We start from the raw sequence: 18,857 nt of genomic DNA, 5'->3' as shown, positions 1-18,857 counted from the left end.
CCCGGAGTAGAGAACATCTTGAAGGGTAGAAACTATGCTTTTATGATTATGCTCTTATAAATGTCATACCAAGTTGGAATTGATATATTATTAACAATCAAATTAATAATATTAGGCAAATACTTTTCAACTGTAAGCATCTGGCCTATAAAATATAGGAGCATGTTAATATGCAAAAGTGCTTTGTAATAATTTCATATTTATACATGATTTTAAATGGAGTAAATTTAAATCACATGCTATACTTTTATGAAATATTAAATGATTTAGTTTGTAACAAAAATGGGATACACACATAAATAATTTTTTTTAAAACTTGGTATCGAAATAAACGGTACATAAAAAGCTGAAGTAAAGTGAAATTTGACTTTCAACTTTTTTCTAACTATCCTGAATGTCACAGATCCTTTACTTTTACCATGATATAATTATAATATTAATAGTGCCATACATTTACAATTCACAAGAATTTGATGTGTGCAAAGAAATGCTCAAAACATCAATTTTAGCTCTTGACATTTCATTACACTACCAGTACATTACAGCCCCCAGGTTACACTATTAAAAAAAAACTATAATGTTATGCATGTTCCAAGGTTGAAAGAGATGTTAGTGTTTAGAGCATTTCAATAAGGTATTCTAATGAAAACCTGGTTAGAAAGAGACCTGGCATATCTATACCTAAGAGAAAGAGAATAAAAATTTGTCAGTAAATAAATTAAATGTAACTTGAGCCGCAATAGGTCTTCTTTTTTCTCTATTGGCAAATGAAAGCGTCTTTATCAACATTCTCATACAGTTAGACTATTAAAGTTCCAATTATATATACAAATTGCAAAAATCAGTATCTCTTGATCCTGGGGACCTCCATCACAAGAAGAAAGATTTTAAAACAATTTTACCTTAAAATGTGAGCAACCACAGCTGGTCCATACCAATCTCCTGCTTTTTTCCCAGACTTCTTTCCATATTCTATTAGTTGATGTAAGCCAAAAAGAGCCAAGGGGGAATCACCAAACCAAGAGATGATTTTCCTATGATAAATTTCATTTCGCATTTCATGATCATCTGAATATTTCCCAATTGTTTCCTTCAGAGAAATTTTTGAGGTTTTGAGTTCTCTTTCCCCTGAAAGCGATGCTTCAAATGATGCAGTAAATTTTTTGACAGTGTGGGAAGTCCATGACTCAGAGTCTGAATTTTCAATATTCAAAGCATCAGGCCAGGTCCAAGCTATAGTAGTTCCAAAGCAAAGTGTTCAGATCTTTTAAATAGATACTTTAACAATTCTACTAAAATAAATATGTAGCATTTAAGGTCATTTGGGTTACTAAGATAGTAAATTCAAAAATAGGCAAATATATGGAAACAAAAAGTAGATTAATGGTTGCTTATGGAGAGGTATTGGGAGTGGCTGCTAATGAGTACAAGGTTTCTTCAAGGGATGATAAAAATGTTCTAAAATTAGATTTATGGTGATGATTGTGGAACTCTATAACTACGCTAAGAACCACTGAATTGTTCACTTGAAATGAGTGAATTTATGGTACATAGGTTATAGCTCAATAAAACTGCTTAAAAAACAAAGGTACAAGATAACAATATGCCAAAATATCAATGATGTTTATACCTTAATGGATATTCTCTGTACTTTTCTGTAGTTTCCAAAATTTCATATAATCAAGAAAAAAATTACAAAAATACAAGACAAAAGAAAGAAAAAATAGCAACCTTGGGTAAAAATGGACAACCCCAGGTGCTCTTTTTTCTGTTCTTTGACAGTGCTGAGATAGAATAAAGACTTTTATATTTCATTATCGGATTGCTTATCAAACATCCAGTCTTGACTACCCAAAGGCACCATAAACATATTTACTAACATTTATGATACTCATAAGAGATATCTTCAGAAAGTGGATGTTTTGATTATATGTTAAAATAGAAGTCTGACCGTGGAAGTATGAAATTTTTTTCAAAATATTTTCTTGTACATTTCTTCAGAATAACTTAATCATTATTAACAGAGTAATAACAATTCTCTAACAGTTAATAAAGGAAATCATAAAAGATCAAAGACCTTGAAAAATCAAATATATCCATTATGTCACTGTTTTGAATAACAAGACAATCCCCAAACATGCATATGATTTTAAGTTAACAAAATAAGTCATAGATTCAGAGATCTAGTGAGGACTGAAAAATATTCCAATCTTTGCCCATAACTGCACAAGACTATAAATAAATCATCCCAGAAAACCATTTTAAAAATTATTTTTCCTTACATTTTCGACGCCATTCTTCAATAAACATTCTCTCTAAATAATCTCATCAATAATCTCTACAAAAAAGTTACTAAATATATGCCATGCATTGTAGGGATACTGTCTTAACACTTATAAAAACCTGACAGTATTTAATAATCAAATGATATCCTAAAATTGTAAATTAAAATATTCCTGCAAATGTACACATTATTAAAAATGGACTAACACAAAGGTGGCACATTAGGAAAAAATATATATGTAAGTTAAGTATCAACGACATTTTTTAGGGTCTAAAACTGCATGATGACCTTATTAAGAATATGTCTAGTGCCAGGCACAGTGGCTCACACCTGTAATCCCAACATTTTGGGAAGACAAGGTGGAAGCATCACTTGAGCCTAGGAGTTCAAGGCCAGCCTGGGCAACATAGTGAGACCACATCTCTACAAAAAAGTTTAAACATTAGCTAAGCATGGTGGCGTACACCTGTGGTCCCAGCTGCTCAGGAAGCTGAGGCAGGAGAATAGCTTGAGCCCAGGAGTTCGAAGTTGCAATGAGCTACGATTACATCACTGCACTCTAGCCTGAGCAACAGAGTGAGACCCTATTGCTAAAATTTTTTTTTTTAATTTAAAAGAGTATGTCTAATCGATTTAATATAACTGAGTATAATCACACTAATAAAGATAAAAAATACTTTTAAACCATTATCGACATGTAGGGAGAAAATAAAGAAACCAGAGTAAAGTCTCTCAAAATTTCAAAAATATTACATATCTCCCCAAAGTCACTGTTATTGACCCGCCCAGGACTTAACTAAACTGGAGATAATCCAGAGTTCAACCAAAAGGAAAGAAATAATAACAATAAAATCCAAAGGGTACTAAAAATTGAACTAACTTAACTCATAATGGTGACCAAGAATAACAGGTATATTTAACCTGCATTTTTGAAAAGGGAATCAGGAAAGTTTACATATGTCATATCTGACCCAATTCAAAAAAAAAAAATGCAATACCCCAAATTAGTTACAACTCCTTAGAAAATCTCAGTCAAGAAATTAACCTCAGGGAATTTCATGCAGTTTGTAAGCTGGAACTCAAATGGAAAAATATCGACAACAAAAAAAAACAAAAAACCAAAAAAACAGAGATTTGATTTACCTCTACCAAGAAAGTGTAGTATGAGTCCTTGAGCCAAGAGCATCTGACCAGTTCTCAATGTGCAGCCCCACCCACAGTCTGTTGTCAAAGCTGAGCCTTCTATTTGAGGGAATTCTTCCCTGTAGGTCAGCCATATTCTAGAAATGAAATCTTTACGAAATTCTTCTACATTTCCTGCAATTACGTGATCCTCTATTGTACATCCCGATTCTGCAGGTAAGGTTTTATCTTCATCTAAAAAATAAACATATGGTCTAAAGAAAACCAGAGAAATGTCTATAATGGTAACAAACATTATCATTACTGTCTTAAGATATGAAGTATGTCACAATCTTTCTAATCCTTTTTTCTAATTTTAAAAGATAAATCTTATTCTGCCTATGAAAACCAAGTTTGAATGCTGAAATGTTTTACATACTGTAGAGTTAACTAATATAAGGTATTATCAATAATACTCGTTATTAATAATAATATCCTATATTCTATACATAATTAACTCTTTGAAGAGAGGACACAGACAAGGATGATATTAGATTTCTCACCGGAAACAAAAGAAGATAGTGCAGCAACATCTTTAAAGTACGGAAGAAAAAAATCATTAACTCAGAATCCTATACGCAGCAAAAACATCTTTCAAAAACAAAGGCAAAATAAATACTTTTTCAGACATACAAAAGCTGGAAGAAGACATCACCAGCCAACCTGCATTAAAAGAAACCTTAGCCAGGCATGGTGGCTCACACCTATAATCCCTAGCACTTTGGGAGGCTAAAACAGGAAGATTCTGGCTGGCTGCAGTGGCTCACGCCTGTAATCTCAGCACTTTGGGAGGCCAAGCCAGGTGGATCGCTTGAGGTCCGGAGTTCAAGAAAAGTCTGGACAACATGGTGAAACCCCATCTCTACTAAAAATACAAAAATTAGCTAGGCATGGTGGCAGGTACCTGTAGTCCCAGCTACTCAAGAGGCTGAGGCAAGGGAATCGTTTGAACTCAGGAGGCAGAGGCTGCAGTGAGCCAAGATTGTGCCACTGCACTCCCACCTGGGCAACATAGTGAGATCCTCATTTCTACAAAAAATAAAAAATTAGCCAGGTGCGGTGCAGATACTTGGGAGGCTGAAGTGGGAGGATCACTTGAGCCAGGAGGTTGAGGCTGCATTGAGCCATGATTAAACCACTGGTCCAGATGGAAATACAGATTCACACAAAGGAATGAAGAACACCAAACATGATACCCTCTTTGAAGGATATTTGACTATTCAAAACAAAATAATAGCAATTTACTATGGGGTGTGTAACATATAAATAAGTAAAATGTGTGGGGTGTATAATATATAAATAAGTAAAATGTATGACAACAATATCATGAAGACCAAGAGGGAGAAGGTGAAGTGTACTGTAAGGTTCTTTACTATATGTTAATTGGTATATCACTTGAAGGCACACTGTGATAAGTCCGAGATGTATACTATCAACTTTAAACCACTAAAATAACAATAAAAAGTTATAGCTAATAACACAACAAAAGAGATAAAAGAGAATCATAAAAATACTCAATCCAAAAGCAGGTAGAACAGGAAGAAAAGAGAACAAAGAAAAGATTTAACAAATAGAAAGCAAATAATGGCATGATATATTTAAACCTAGCTTTATTACTAATCATATTAAATGTAAATGGTTTAAACACATTTATTTATTTATTTATTTATTTATTTATTTATTTATTTATTTATTTTTAGTTTTTGAGAAACAGGCTCATTCTGTCACCCAGGCTGGAGTGCAGTGGCACAGTCTTGGCTCACTGCAATCACCGCCTCCACGATTAAAGCGATTCTTATGCCTTAGCCTCCTGAGTAGCTGTGATTACACGTAAGTATGCACCACAATGCCAGGCTAAGTCTTGTATTTTTAGTTGAGATGAGGTGTCTCCATGTTGGCCACGCTGTTCTCAAACTCCCGGACTCAAGTAATCCACCTGCCTCGGACTCCCAAAGTGTTGGGATTACAGGCGTGAGCCACCGTGCCTGGCCCTAAATACCTTAATTTAAAAGGCAAAGATTATTAGATTGGATAAAAAAGCATGACTCAGCTAGTACTTCCTATTAGAAACATATTTTAAATGTAAAGACACAAATAAAGTGTAAAGTATGAAAAAAGATACACCATGTAACTTTAAGCAAAAGAAAGCTGAAGTGGCTATATTTTTATTATTATTATACTTTAAGTTCAGGAATACATGTGCAGAACGTGCAGGTTTGTTACATAGGTATACACACACATGGTGGTTTGCTGCATCCACCGACCCATCACCTACATTAGGTATTTCTCCTAATGCTATCCCTTCCCTAGTTCCCCACCCGCCGCAAGGCCCCGGTGTGTGATGTTCCCCTCCCAGTCTCCATGTATTCTCATTGTTCAGCTCCCACTTATGAGTGAGAACAGGCAGTGTCTGGTTTTCTGTTCCTGCGTTAGTCTGCTGAGAATGATGGTTTCCAGCTTCATCCATGTCCCTGCAAAGGACATGAACTCATCCTTTTTTATGGCTGCATAGTATTCCATGGTGTATATGTGCCACATTTTCTTTATCCAGCCTATCATTGATGGGCATTTGGGTTGGTTCCAAGTCTTTGCTACTGTGAATAGTGCCACAATAAACATACATGTGCATGTGTCTTTATAGTAGAATGATTTAAAATCCTTTGGGTATATACCCAGTAATAGGATTGCTGGGTCAAATGGTATTTCTGGTTCTAGATCTTTGAGGAATTGCCACACTGTCTTCCACATGGTTGAACTAATTTACACTGCCGCCAACAGTGTAAAAGCATTCCTATTTCTCCACATCCTCTCCAGCATATGTTGTTTCCTGACTTTTTAATGATCATCATTCTAACTGGCATGAGATGGTGTCTCATTGTGGTTTTTATTGCATTTCTTTAATGACCAGTGATAATGGGCTTCTTTTCATATATTTGTTGGCCACATAAATGTCTTCTTTTGAGAAGTGTCTGTTCACATCCTTCGCCCACTTTTTGATGGGATTGTTTTTTTCTTGTAAATGTGTTTAAGTTCCTTGTAGATTCTGGATATTAGTCCTTTGTCAGATGGAGAGATTGCAAAAATTTTCTCCCATTCTGTAGATTGCCTATTCACTCTGATGATAGTTTCTTTTACTGGGCAGAAGCTCTTTAGTTTAATTAGATCCCATCTGTCAATTTTGGCTTTTGTCGCCACTGCTTTTGGTGTTTTAGTCATGAAGTGTTTGCCCATGCCTATGTCCTGAATGGTAATGCCTAGGTTTTCTTCTAGGGTTTTTATGGTTTTAGGTCTTATGTTTAAGTCTTTAATCCATCTTGAGTTACTTTTTGCATAAGGTGTAAGGAAGGGGTCCAGTTTCAGTTTTCTGCATATGGCTAGCCAGTTTTCCCAATACTATTTATTAAATAGGGAATCCTTTCCCCGTTTCTTGTTTTTGTCAGGTTTGTCAAAGATCAGATGGTTGTAGATGTGTGGCATTATTCCTGAGGCCTCTGTTCTGTTCCACTGGTCTATGTATCTGTTTTGGTTACTGTAGTCTTGTTGTATAGTTTGAAGTCAGGTAGTGAGATGCCTCCAGCTTTGTTCTTTTTGCTTAGGATTGTCTTGGCTATGCAACCTCTTTTTTGGTTCCATATGAACTTTAAGGTAGTTTTTTCCAATTCTGTGAAGAAAGTCAATGGTAGCTTGATGGGGATGGCATTGAATCTATAAATTACTTTGGGCAGTATGGCCATTTTCATGATATTGATTCTTCCTATCCATGAGCATGGAATGTTTTTCCATTTGTTTGTGTCCTCTCTTATTTCCTTGAGCAGTTGTTTGTAGTTCTCCTTGAAGAGGTCCTTCACTTCCCTTGTAAGTTGGATTCCTAGGTATTTTATTCTCTTAGTAGCAATTGTGAATGGGAGTTCACTCATGATTTGGCTCTCTGTTTGTCTATTATTGGTGTATAGGAATGCCTGTGATTTTTGCACATTGATTTTGTATCCTGAGACTTTGTTGAAGTTGCTTATCAGGATAAGGAGATTTTGGGCTGAGACAATGGAGTTTTCTAAATATACAATCATGTCATCTGCAAACAGAGAAAATTTGACTTCCTCTCTTCCTATCTGAATACCCTTTATCTCTTTCTCTTGCCTGATTGCCCTGGCCAGAACTTCCAATACTATGTTGAATAGGAGTGGTAAGAGAGGGCATCCTTGTCTTGTGCCGGTTTTCAAAGGGAATGCTTCCAGCTTTCGCCCATTCAGTATGATACTGGCTGTGGGTTTGTCATAAGTAGTTCTTATTATTTTGAGATACGTTCTATCAATACCTAGTTTATTGAGAGTTTTTACCATGAAGCAGTTTTGAATTTTATCAAAGGCCTTTTCTGCATCTATTAAGATAATCATGTGGTTTTTGTCATTGGGTCTGTTTATGTGATGGATCACGTTTATTGATTTGCGTACGTTGAACCAGCCTTGCTGCATCCCAGGGATGAAGCCAACTTGATCGTGGTGCATAAGCTTTTTGATGTGCTGCTGGATTCGGTTTGCCAGTATTTTATTGAGGATTTTCGCATTGATGTCGATCAGGGATACTGGCCTGAAATTTTGTTTTTCTGTTGTGTGTCTGTGAAGTGGCTATATTAATATCAGACAAAATAGACTTCAGACCAAAGAATTCACCAGGAATAAAGAAGGTCATTTCAAAACTACTAAGGAGTCAATTCATTAAGAAACAATAATTCTAAATGTTTATGTACCTAATAACAGAGCTTCAAAATAGTCCTCACTTAATGTTGTCAAAAGGTTCTCAGAAACTGTGGCTTTAAGCAAAATGACGTACAATACAATCAATTTTTTTCTCATCATTGTTATAATGAAATGAAGTTGAACAAAAGGATGTTGAGGACCTGCTGTATATCATTTCACTTAATGTCGCAGTTTCCAAGAACCTATCTGTGACATTAAGTAGGAATTACTGTAAAGGAAGCAAAAACTGATAGAAATTCAGGAAGAAATAGACAAATCCACAATGACAGATGTTAAATCATTTTGGTCCCTGAGATACAACTGGTATACCAGAGATAACCCTAAAGTAATTTTTCCTTAATAGCTCTTAGGCCCATCATGTCCTGGTCACCTAAGAGAAGACCTGAAAAAATCCTAGCCAGGTGATGGCATGCGATCTGTGGAAAGATGAGGCTTATTAAAAATAAAATAAATTCTTAATTGTTTTCTTCATAGACAGATCACAGACAAATTGCAACAATTTTTTTTACTTTTGGTATTTGGTCTAGATAATACTAGGAGGGCCATTTGGATTTATGTACTATACACCTTGACATAACAGTACATAGCATGATATAATGAGAAGGAAAAACTGCATAATACAAGGAAATATGTTTGTAGCTCAGAAAGGTAGGAAGATAGGTTTAAAAGTTTGATAAATCAGGACAGATTCAGCATTGTTAAAATAATCTAATTTTTGCAACCATGTTCTAATATTACTAGAAATTAAATAACAGAGACAGAATCAAGTTTAAGAATCTTGTATTAAATTATCATGAATGAATTCACTGTAGATGACTCAGAGGGTAGCAGTGATATAAAACCACTGTGGCTGAAAGCCGCTACCTTCTAAGTACTTAGACTTGTGAGATATCAGAATGTCAATGCCTTCAAATAGAAAGGGAACTGAAACAAATGAATGAAACTATCCATCAGATAAACACCACAGAAAATGGGAGATGAGTGACACCAGCTAAAGTAATTTCACTAAAATCCTTAGCAAAAGAAACTACTAGAAAATTTCTCTATGATAGAAAAGGAGATATTAAAGAATCAAGAATTTAAGTAGGAATATGATCCAGTTAGAAATACATTTCAAATATTAATTTGAATTCATGCCTTTATAAGAAAAACACTGAAAACATTTATCTGTTCTAGCTTGTCCACTGAAATGGCCTGGGTCAATATCATGCCCACAAAGCACCTTTGCACTCAGATTACGGTCTCTAACACTTTTTCTGCTAAAGAAAAAAAAAAAAAACAATGAGGACTAATGGGAAACTGCTAGCTTCCTATCTGATACTGTAAAGTACAAAGTGGGTCTGAACATGTGGTTTGGAAGAAAACAAGTCGTTTCATAAGATTAATATGGATTTGTTGAAAGATACAGAAGCAAATCTCAAAGGACCTTCCACTGGCCAATGTCACGACAATTTGAGCATCAAAAGATTATTGGTTGAGATCAACCAACATACAGTAAATGTGAAAAGTCATAAGTCTGTAATGACAAAAAGAAAATGTTAGCATTAAAATATCTTAAATGAGGTGAAGAGAATATTATATTTCTGTTGAGGCAACAAAGCAAGTCTTGACAAGGCAGGGCAATAACCTCTACACATGTGTTAGGAACTAAAAATTCACCAAAGTGAATATTTTTCTAGTTATTTAATGTCTCTCATCTGCTGGACTGTAAGTTGCTTGAGAGTAAAGATTGTGTGTTTCATACCTTTAGCAGTAACCCCAGTGCCTGGCACATAGTAAGCTCTCAATAAATACTTGTGGAATGAATGAATAACTTTATTCATCTAATCCTCTTCTTGTGAATACTTGTTTCCAACTTTTAATTAAAGCTACAATAAATTTCTTGTACATGTGTTTTCCACACATATGGAGAACTTCTCTGTAAATACTTAAGGGTCTTAGAAATGCTGGGTCGTAAGTTATACATATTCTCTATTTTTCTAGGTACTCGCAAATTTCTTACAAACCGGTTATACCAATTTACCGTCCCACCAGCAGTGTTTCAGTTCCCATTTCTTCATACCCTTGCTAACACTTGATATCATCAAACCTTTAAATTTTTGTATATTATATCTGATAAGTAAGAATAGTATCTCGTTTTCATTTGCATTCCCCTTATTACCAGGATATGCATTTTCTTATATTTGGCCATTCAAGTTTCTAATTAGACAGCACCTCTTCATGATCTTGGCTCATTTTTCTTGGGTTGTTCAAGTTTTTATATTCAATGCATATTCATTTGTGGTTCTTTATTGTTTTGAAGAGTAATCTTTCCTGATACATCTTTGCACATACTATAAAATGTATGTGTAAATATATATTTATAATATATTATTATAAATATATAATTATATATTATCTAAGTGATACATAATTATACTGTATAATTATATTATATAATTACATTATATAATTATACAGTATGATTACACAGTATAATTATATAAAATTATACAGTATAATTATATAATTATGATTATAGACTATGTTATATACACTATGTCTATATGTCTATGTATATATACACGTGTATACATATACATATATGTATTTTTACATATACATACATACATATGTGTGTATATACACATATGTATATATAAACATATACATATATTTAATGTAATATACATATATTTATTATATATGTATATTCATACATATTTGTATAAATATCATGTGGATATTTTTAATTTTATCTGGTCAAACTGATTAGTATTTCCCTCTATAGACTGTGTTTTACAGTTTATACAAGTTCTTCTTGGCTGGCACGGTGGCTCAAGCCTGTAATCCAAACTCTTTGGGAGGCCAAGATAGAAGGACCACTTGAGCCAAGGAGTTTGAGACAACCCTGGACAACATAGGGAGACCCTGTCTCTACAAAAAATAAAAATAAAAAATTAACTGGGTGTGGTGGCACACACCTGTGGTCCCAGCTACTTGGGAGGCTGAGGTAGGAGGATCATTTGAGCCCAGGGAGGTCAAGGCTGCAGTGAGCCATGATTGTGACACTGCACTCCAGCCTGGGCAACAGAGCAAGACACTGTCTCAGACTATAAAAAATAAATTCTTCTCTACTCCAGTATCATAACTATTTGTTCTATAAAACAATGCAATTTAGTTTTAGCACATATCATGGAGCCACAGCAAATAGCACATATCACAGCATCAGTAAATGTAGACTAGCTGCTATTAATATGACTGCTTTTACTTTTGTATTCTTACCACTCTAGTAAAAATGCTCTCTCAAAAGTCATCAGTAATTTCTCATTGCCAGGCCCTACACTGTCTACTCAGGCTATTTCCTGCTCTACCTCTTTTAAGCATTTATACACTTTGTGAAACCGCCTTTTTCTGCAAATGTCTTTCCTTTGGTTTCTACAGTAGTATACTATTGTGAATTTTGTGCTATATATTGCCTTTCCTTTCTCAGTTTAATTCACTGATCCTTCTTCAGTATATCCTTAAAGACAGATATTTTCCACCTCTACTTTCCATCAATGTGATCTTATCTATTGGCCTTAAATGCCACCTTGCTGGGCGGGGGGGGGGAACTTAACAAATCAATATGTCTATCCTTCACTTTCACACAGCCTACCTGAAATAACACATACCTGAATTTAAATTATCTTCCCCCTAAAATTCAGGCTTCCTCTAGTATACCACTTTTGCTTACCAACACTATCATCCAAGATGGAGATATTTAAATCTTTGTTTCCTCTCTGTCTTCGAAGACCCCAAATCCAATCATCTGCCAGATGCTGTTGATGCTACCTTAAAATATCTCAAATCCATCCTCTCTTTTCCAGATCCATTGCCCTATATCAAAGTCATCATGTCCTGCCTGCTGACTTTCAATTCTTTTACATTACCATCAGTTATCTTTTTAAAGCATGAAGTGGAAAAACACTTCCTTTTAGTCTATATTCAACACTTCACCTCTGACACCAAATGTGTGAAGGTTTTTCCCACACCAACCGATATTCCAACTCTGCAGACACCAACCAGGAATCCCATACTTCAATTATGAACTAACTACCTAAAGTTAGCACACACCCCACAGGTTAAGGGCTGTCCCATAAGATCAATCTCCACTTCAGATACCAATCATCAGAAGTAGGTTCCAGATTACCCATACTTCCGTCCAACTTGGCTATAAATCAGTGGTTCCTACTATCCCCTCTTCAGGTTTGGTAATTCGCTATGATGACTCACAGAACTCAAGGAAACACTTGGTTATATTTTGCCATTTATTATAGGGATGTCACAAAGAATACAGATGAAGAGGTACACAGAGCAAGATCTAGAAGGGTCCCAAGCACAGGAGCTTCTGCTCCCATGAAATTGGAGTGTGTTAACCTCCCAGGAGGTGGATGTGTTCACCAACCCAGAAGCTCTCCATATCCCATACTTTAGGGATTCGTATGGAGGCTTCATCACATAGGCATGATAAATTATCAACTCAATCTCCAGTTCCTCTTCCCTTCCCCAGAGGATTGAGAATAGAGCTGAAAGTTCCAAGCTTCTAATCATGGCTTGGTCTTTCTGGTGACAAGATGCCATCCAGAAACCAACAGAGTCACCTCATTAGAACAAAAGATGCATTCTAATCACCCAGGAAATTCCAAGGGATTTAGGAGCTCCTATGAGACACTCCCATCACCACTATCACTCAGTAAATTCTAAGAGTTACCAACTGTGTTAGGAACTGGGATCAAAGACCGAACACTAGAACAGAAGATGTTCCTAGTACCCCTACCACTCAGGATATTATAAGGGTTTTAGTTCTGAGTCAGGAACAGGGGACAGAAACTAATATATATAATTCCTATGATTTCACAAGCATATATTCAGTTATGATTTTGATGTGCTCCTTCTGGGCATGATCAATGTCCTAGCCAGCATTTGTTTGAACCAAAAATGATATGACATGTAGAAGTCCAAAGCTAGCCCTAAGGTTTCTGCTAATTCTTCACAGCTTAAGGTCATGGTCCTATGTGCTTTTAGCTCTTGCAATGATAATGTGTTGTTTTTTTCATCCCAGATGCCAAATTTAACCTTTTTCCAGAAAAATTCCTCTTACATCAAGTATTTCATGAGCTTAACTGACTTTACTGAAGATCAGGGACAATAACAAGGAAACCTCTCAATGGACATAACGCCTCCGGCCGCCTTTCTGGCTCTCTCTCTTTTCTTATCCCCTCTTCCCACACCTTTCTCCTTTCCTATATCCCCAATCCTACTCCAGAAAAGAAGTCTTGTATTTCCCTCATTTATAGCTTCTTTATAATTTACTTTTCATCTCTTGATTTTTCAAAGTATTTCTTCCAAAATATATATACATAATGCATCCTAAGAATAATTCTAATAACTTTAATTTTTGAATTCATAAATAATATCACTTAAAATGCTTATATGTATCAGACATATAGATACAAACCCATACTCTCAACCATACATATTGCTATGTTGGTCCTCAGCCCAAAAAAAAAAAAAAAATGACCTAACTCTTTAGCACAGCACTCAAGATCTTCCTCTATAATTTGGTCCTTTTCAAAATTATCTCCTACCATAGCTAAACTGGACATCTCTCTGTCTCCTAAATATGCCCTTTAATATCTCACTGCTCTTGCTTTCATCATGCCATTCTGTTTACCTGAAATGCATTCCTTCTTTATCTATCAAATTCCTACTTATCCTTCAAGATTGTTGTAAGGACTCAATGAGTTAATGCATGTAAATTATTTAGAATACCACTTGGAACATTATAAATGCTCAATAAATGTCAGTTGTTATTACTACAAGCCATTTACAAGGTTTTAGAAAATTGCTAATAAATGATATACCAAAATAGGTCAACCAAAAATGAAAAGCCATGGTAACAACATACTGTAACACATATTCACTCTCTCTCTTTCTCACACACAAAATATAAAACCAAGCAAAGATGTATATTTAAAAGAACGCCAGTATTAGAGACACAGCCTTGGTTTAAATTTCAGCTCTGCCACTTACTACCCATGTGGCTTTGGACAAATTATTTAACTTCTCAAATTTCCTGCCTTCCCATTCATAAGATGGGAATACCTCAATCTACCTTGTAGGTTTGTTGTGAGAATTAAAGATATTTCCTAAAGAGCCTAGCATGGTGCCTGGCACCCAATGAGTGACACGAATTATTAAAAGAAAATATAAGAAAATGACTGAAAACATTAGTATATGTAGAAATTCAAAACCATCAAGTAAAGTCAATTTCAGATACTGAAACATCCTTCAGAATTGAAAAAAATTATCATTTTTAGATTAACTAAGGTGATACTTTTAATTATCAAAGAATGTGACAAAGAATATTAACATCTCAATTCAAATAATATTTACTTAGTACTCATACTATAAGTCCAAAATCACAGGGATAGAACAAAAGATGACAAGATCCTTATCCTCAAGTAGTTAACAAGAAACCCAAACAACAAAGTAATATATCATGGGCTATAAGAAATACAAATACTTAACAGAAATATTGCAAAAGTAGATTAATCTAGAAATAAAATAATAATAAGTTACATGATGATTTCTACAAAAATTTTTCAATGATTCACAAATTTTGCACTTACCTTCATATTTAAAATGGTAACATTTTCCAAGCAATAATACAGGAGAATTTCTACTAAAATACGTCTTTGTTTTCAACACCCAACCTAACAAAAAAAAAGAAAAGAAAACGTTTTGTAATTAAAAGACTTCAGACTAAAAGTACAGCAGCATTTTCTTTTATTTAATTTCAAACCATTAATTATTATTTATGGATGTGCATTTTTTGGCAACAGTTGCAAAATACAATATTTGTACAATGAACTGGAAATACAGGCAATTTATGCTAGTTTCAAATAAAGTTAACAATTTTAAACACACTTTAAAAACTATCCAATTAAAGGGCAAAAGAAAGAAAAAATTTTAATTTTATTTTCAGATAGCTCACAATGGTCTTTATCAAGTTCTCACAATGTTCTTATAGTACAAAATTTAAACTGCCAATTGTGTTTTTCCTGAATTTGCATTATCAAGGGGTTATACTGAATTCTGTTTTCACACTTATTTTATGAATATGAGCTTTTTTCCTGTTGAAGCTGGTTCTGCCCAAGTACCTGGCACAGAAATGAGGCTGCGTGAAATTGTATCTGAAAAGCCAAGGTATTATCATCACCTCAAATTCTGTATTCTTTAGAACGCTAAAAAAAAAAAATTACACAAGCCATGAGGATAGTAACATACTCTAGCAACTTAAAAAAAAAAAAAAAAAACAGGTGCAGTGGCTCACACCTGTAATCCCAGCACTTTGGGAGGCCAAGGCGGGCAGATCACAAGGTCAGGAGTTCAAGACCAACCTGGCCAATATGGTGAAACCCCATCTCTACTAAGAATACAAAAAAAATTAGCCGGGTGTGGTGGTACACACCTGTAGTCCCAGCTACTCAGGAGACTGAGGCAGGAGAATCACTTGAACCTGGGAAGCGGAGATTGCAGTTAGCCAAGATTGCACCACTGCACTCCAGCCTGGGCAACAGAGCAAGACTATGTCTCCAAAAAAAAAAAAAAAGACCACATCATATGCTTCAGTTTCTAAGCTTTCTAAGCAATGTTTATGATGATACTTGGCTCTTTCTTCAGGAGATATTTTTAACTACATTCCTTATAGAAATATTTCATTCAAAGTAAAGTATGCCATTTATTCTCAAGTAATTGTCAGTGACTTAAGAGGGAAGATGATAAATATTGCCAAATATTTCTTTGGATTTATACAATTTTCAAAGCATGATACTTACTATATTTCATGTTGTTCCAAGCAGATATAAATTTAGTTTTTAGCTTGTCAACTTCATCTGTTCCTGTAGCCTCCATATTCAAATTCTAAAGGAAAAGCCATCACTTGATTGCATTCTTCTGTAGAGTTTAATCTTTTATACTGACTTAAAAAATTAAGGAAAAATAAGTAATTACTACATATATGGTTATATGGAGCCATACCTGTTAAAGTTACTTAAGTAATTAAATACCATCTGAACTGGAAATGAACAAAACAATTTCTCTTTTTACGGTCAGAAATAAACAGGAAACCAATTTATCATTTTACAAACAGAAATCTTATAGAGTAAGATATTCTATATTTTAATTACAAAAAACCTTTACTACCAAATATACAACAATAAACCTATCATGTAAAACTAAGCAATAATCTCCCCCAACTGCTCACAATTGAATACAATAAATCAATTTAGTAACACAGCTCTGCTCTGGTGCACTGGCGCAAGTGAGAATATCCAAGATTTATTTTATCTGTAATTACAGAAGGTGATTTGAAATCTTATTTAAAAAATCTTCACTATCTTCAGAATGGAAGCTTCCACTTATATTGATTAGTCACTACTTTCACATAAAGTCTAATTACTTTGTTTTGTTTTTTAAATAACGTATTTCCTACATTTCCTTCCTATCTCCATACTGCAGCACTTAAAAAATAGAATGGCTTAAATTTATAATGGAAAATGTTGTCTTACTTTAAAATAGAATAAATGTAGCTCATAAGTGTTTATTACTGACTTCAGGGAAAATTGAGATGTGTGATATAATCTGAAAAGGAACAAATTATCACTGAAAATGCTTGTGCTTATTTGCAATAATTCACAGACAGTTTACTTTTCAAGAAAAGAATGCTACACAGAACATTACCCTTTTAGGATTATAAATATCTACTCAAAAATATTGATACATTCATTTCTCTAACAATAGACATTCCATTTTATAATATGTATTAAAAGTTACCAATTATATATCATAGTTCTGAGCCAGGAGAAAGCATGGTCTATGGGAAGAACTTAAAAAGTCAATGTGACCAGAAAACAGAAAAGTCTAAAAAAGTGGCATAAGATGAGGCTATAGGGTTATACAGATGCCAAAGCACAAAGGGCCTTATAGACCAGGTTAAAAAATTTGTTCTTTATCCTAAAAGCAATTTGTTTCAAACAGGAATATCATAACCAGATTCAGTAGGTTTGTTTGTTTTACTTCAATAGCAGCATGGAGAAGAACATGGAAAGGAACAAGAGTAGATAATGAGTTTACTACTACAGGTTGAGTATCCCTTATCCAAAATGCTTGGAACTGAAAGTGTTTGGATTTCTATTTTTTTTTAACATTGCATTATATATACTTACTAGTTGAGGATCGTTAATCCGAAAATCCAAAATCCAAAATGCTCCAATGAGCATTTCCTTTGAGCATCATGTTGGCACTCAAAAAGTTACAGATCCTGGAAAATTTTAGATTTCTGATTTTTGGATTAAGGATGTTCAATCGATATTATATAGGACTAGGAGATGATAGCTTGGACTGGAGCAGTGAAGATGGAGAAATGGACATCTGAGGAAACACGTAGAAAATTCAGTAAGTCTTGGTGATACAATGGATATGGAAAGTAAAGAACAGGGATATGCCAAAGATAAACCCAGACTTTGGTCGGTGAAACTGAACAGATGGTGCCAATCACTGAGATAGAAAACATCAGGAGAGGGAGAGGTTAGAGGGAGAAGATTATGAATTTGACTTGAGATATGTGGTATTTAAGATGTCTCTGAGAAACACAAGCAGAGAGCCATTCTTTTCTTTCTTTTTTTTTTTTTTTTGAGATGGAGTCTTGCTCTGTCCCCCAGCTGGAGTACAGTAGTGCAATCTCAGCTCACTGCAAGCTCTGCCTCCCCGGTTCATGCCATTCTCCTGCCTCAGCCTCCCGAGTAGCTGGGACTACAGGCGCCCAATACCACACCCGGCTAATTTTTTGTATTTTTAGTGGAGACAGGGTTTCACTGTGTTAGCCAGGATGGTCTCGATCTCCTGACGTCATGATCCGCCCACCTCAGCCTCCCAAAGTGCTGGGATTACAGGTGTGAGCCACCTCACCAGCCTTCTTTTTTTTTTTTTTTTTTTTTTTTTTTTAAGACGGAATCTCGCTCTGTCACCCAGGCTGGAGTGCAGTGGCGACATCTCAGCTCACTGCAATCTCCGCCTCCCAGCAGGCTGGTCTTGAACTCCTAACCTCGTGATCCAACCACCTTGGCCTCCCAAAGTCCTGGGATTACAGGCATGAGCCACCGCACCCAGCCATTCTTTTCTTTAATCATTAAATTATTGCCAGGCACTGTTCTAGGCACTGCAGGTACAGTTGAGACAACAAAGGCAATTAAATACCTGTTCTCTTGGAACTTACACTCTAGATATATTCTCAGGATGTCAGTCAACTGGGCAGTTGGATATATAGATCTGGAACTCAAAGGAGAGGTCTGGGCTAGGCATATTAATTTGAGAACTGCTGATATATAAATGAGAATGAAAGCTATTAACACATTCCTCAAGGACTCTGCTTTTTTTGTTTGTTTATACCCCTAGCACTTGGCATAGTTCCTGGTACTTAAGGATGTTGATATTTAAGGCCCTTCAAGAAATAACCTCTGCCTACTTACTCGGCTTCCTCTTTTACTCTTTCACTTGCAGCAAATGCTGAAACCACATTTAATATTAATATCAAAGTTTCCTGAACTTGG

The 18,857-nt window shown here is 35.0% G+C and overlaps 1 protein-coding gene across 13 annotated transcripts in view; it reads right to left on the bottom strand.

Annotated features, from left to right (window-relative positions):
* The window catches only part of ATG4C (autophagy related 4C cysteine peptidase), a 118,363-nt gene that overhangs the window by 82,532 nt on the left and 16,974 nt on the right, over window positions 1-18,857 (bottom strand). For 8 of the 13 annotated variants that reach the window (XM_050755054.1, XM_050754304.1, XM_050754860.1 and 5 more), the window contains exons 2-5: window positions 16,086-16,229; window positions 14,877-14,960; window positions 3,428-3,661; window positions 903-1,233 (exon numbers count right to left, since the gene is read on the bottom strand). In XM_050755054.1, the coding sequence (XP_050611011.1) occupies window positions 903-1,233; window positions 3,428-3,661; window positions 14,877-14,960; window positions 16,086-16,161 (725 nt within the window). In that variant the 5' untranslated portion in view covers window positions 16,162-16,229. Of the gene's footprint in view, window positions 1-902; window positions 1,234-3,427; window positions 3,662-14,876; window positions 14,961-16,085; window positions 16,230-16,817; window positions 16,891-17,474; window positions 17,680-18,857 lie in introns of all 13 variants that reach the window. The other 5 variants (XM_050754625.1, XM_050754709.1, XM_050754397.1 and 2 more) reach the window with 3 other exon arrangements.

The sequence above is a fragment of the Macaca thibetana genome, chromosome 1 (assembly GCF_024542745.1).
Source record: "Macaca thibetana thibetana isolate TM-01 chromosome 1, ASM2454274v1, whole genome shotgun sequence".
Lineage (NCBI taxonomy): Eukaryota > Metazoa > Chordata > Mammalia > Primates > Cercopithecidae > Macaca > Macaca thibetana.
This window is presented reverse-complemented; position numbering and strand designations above follow the sequence as displayed.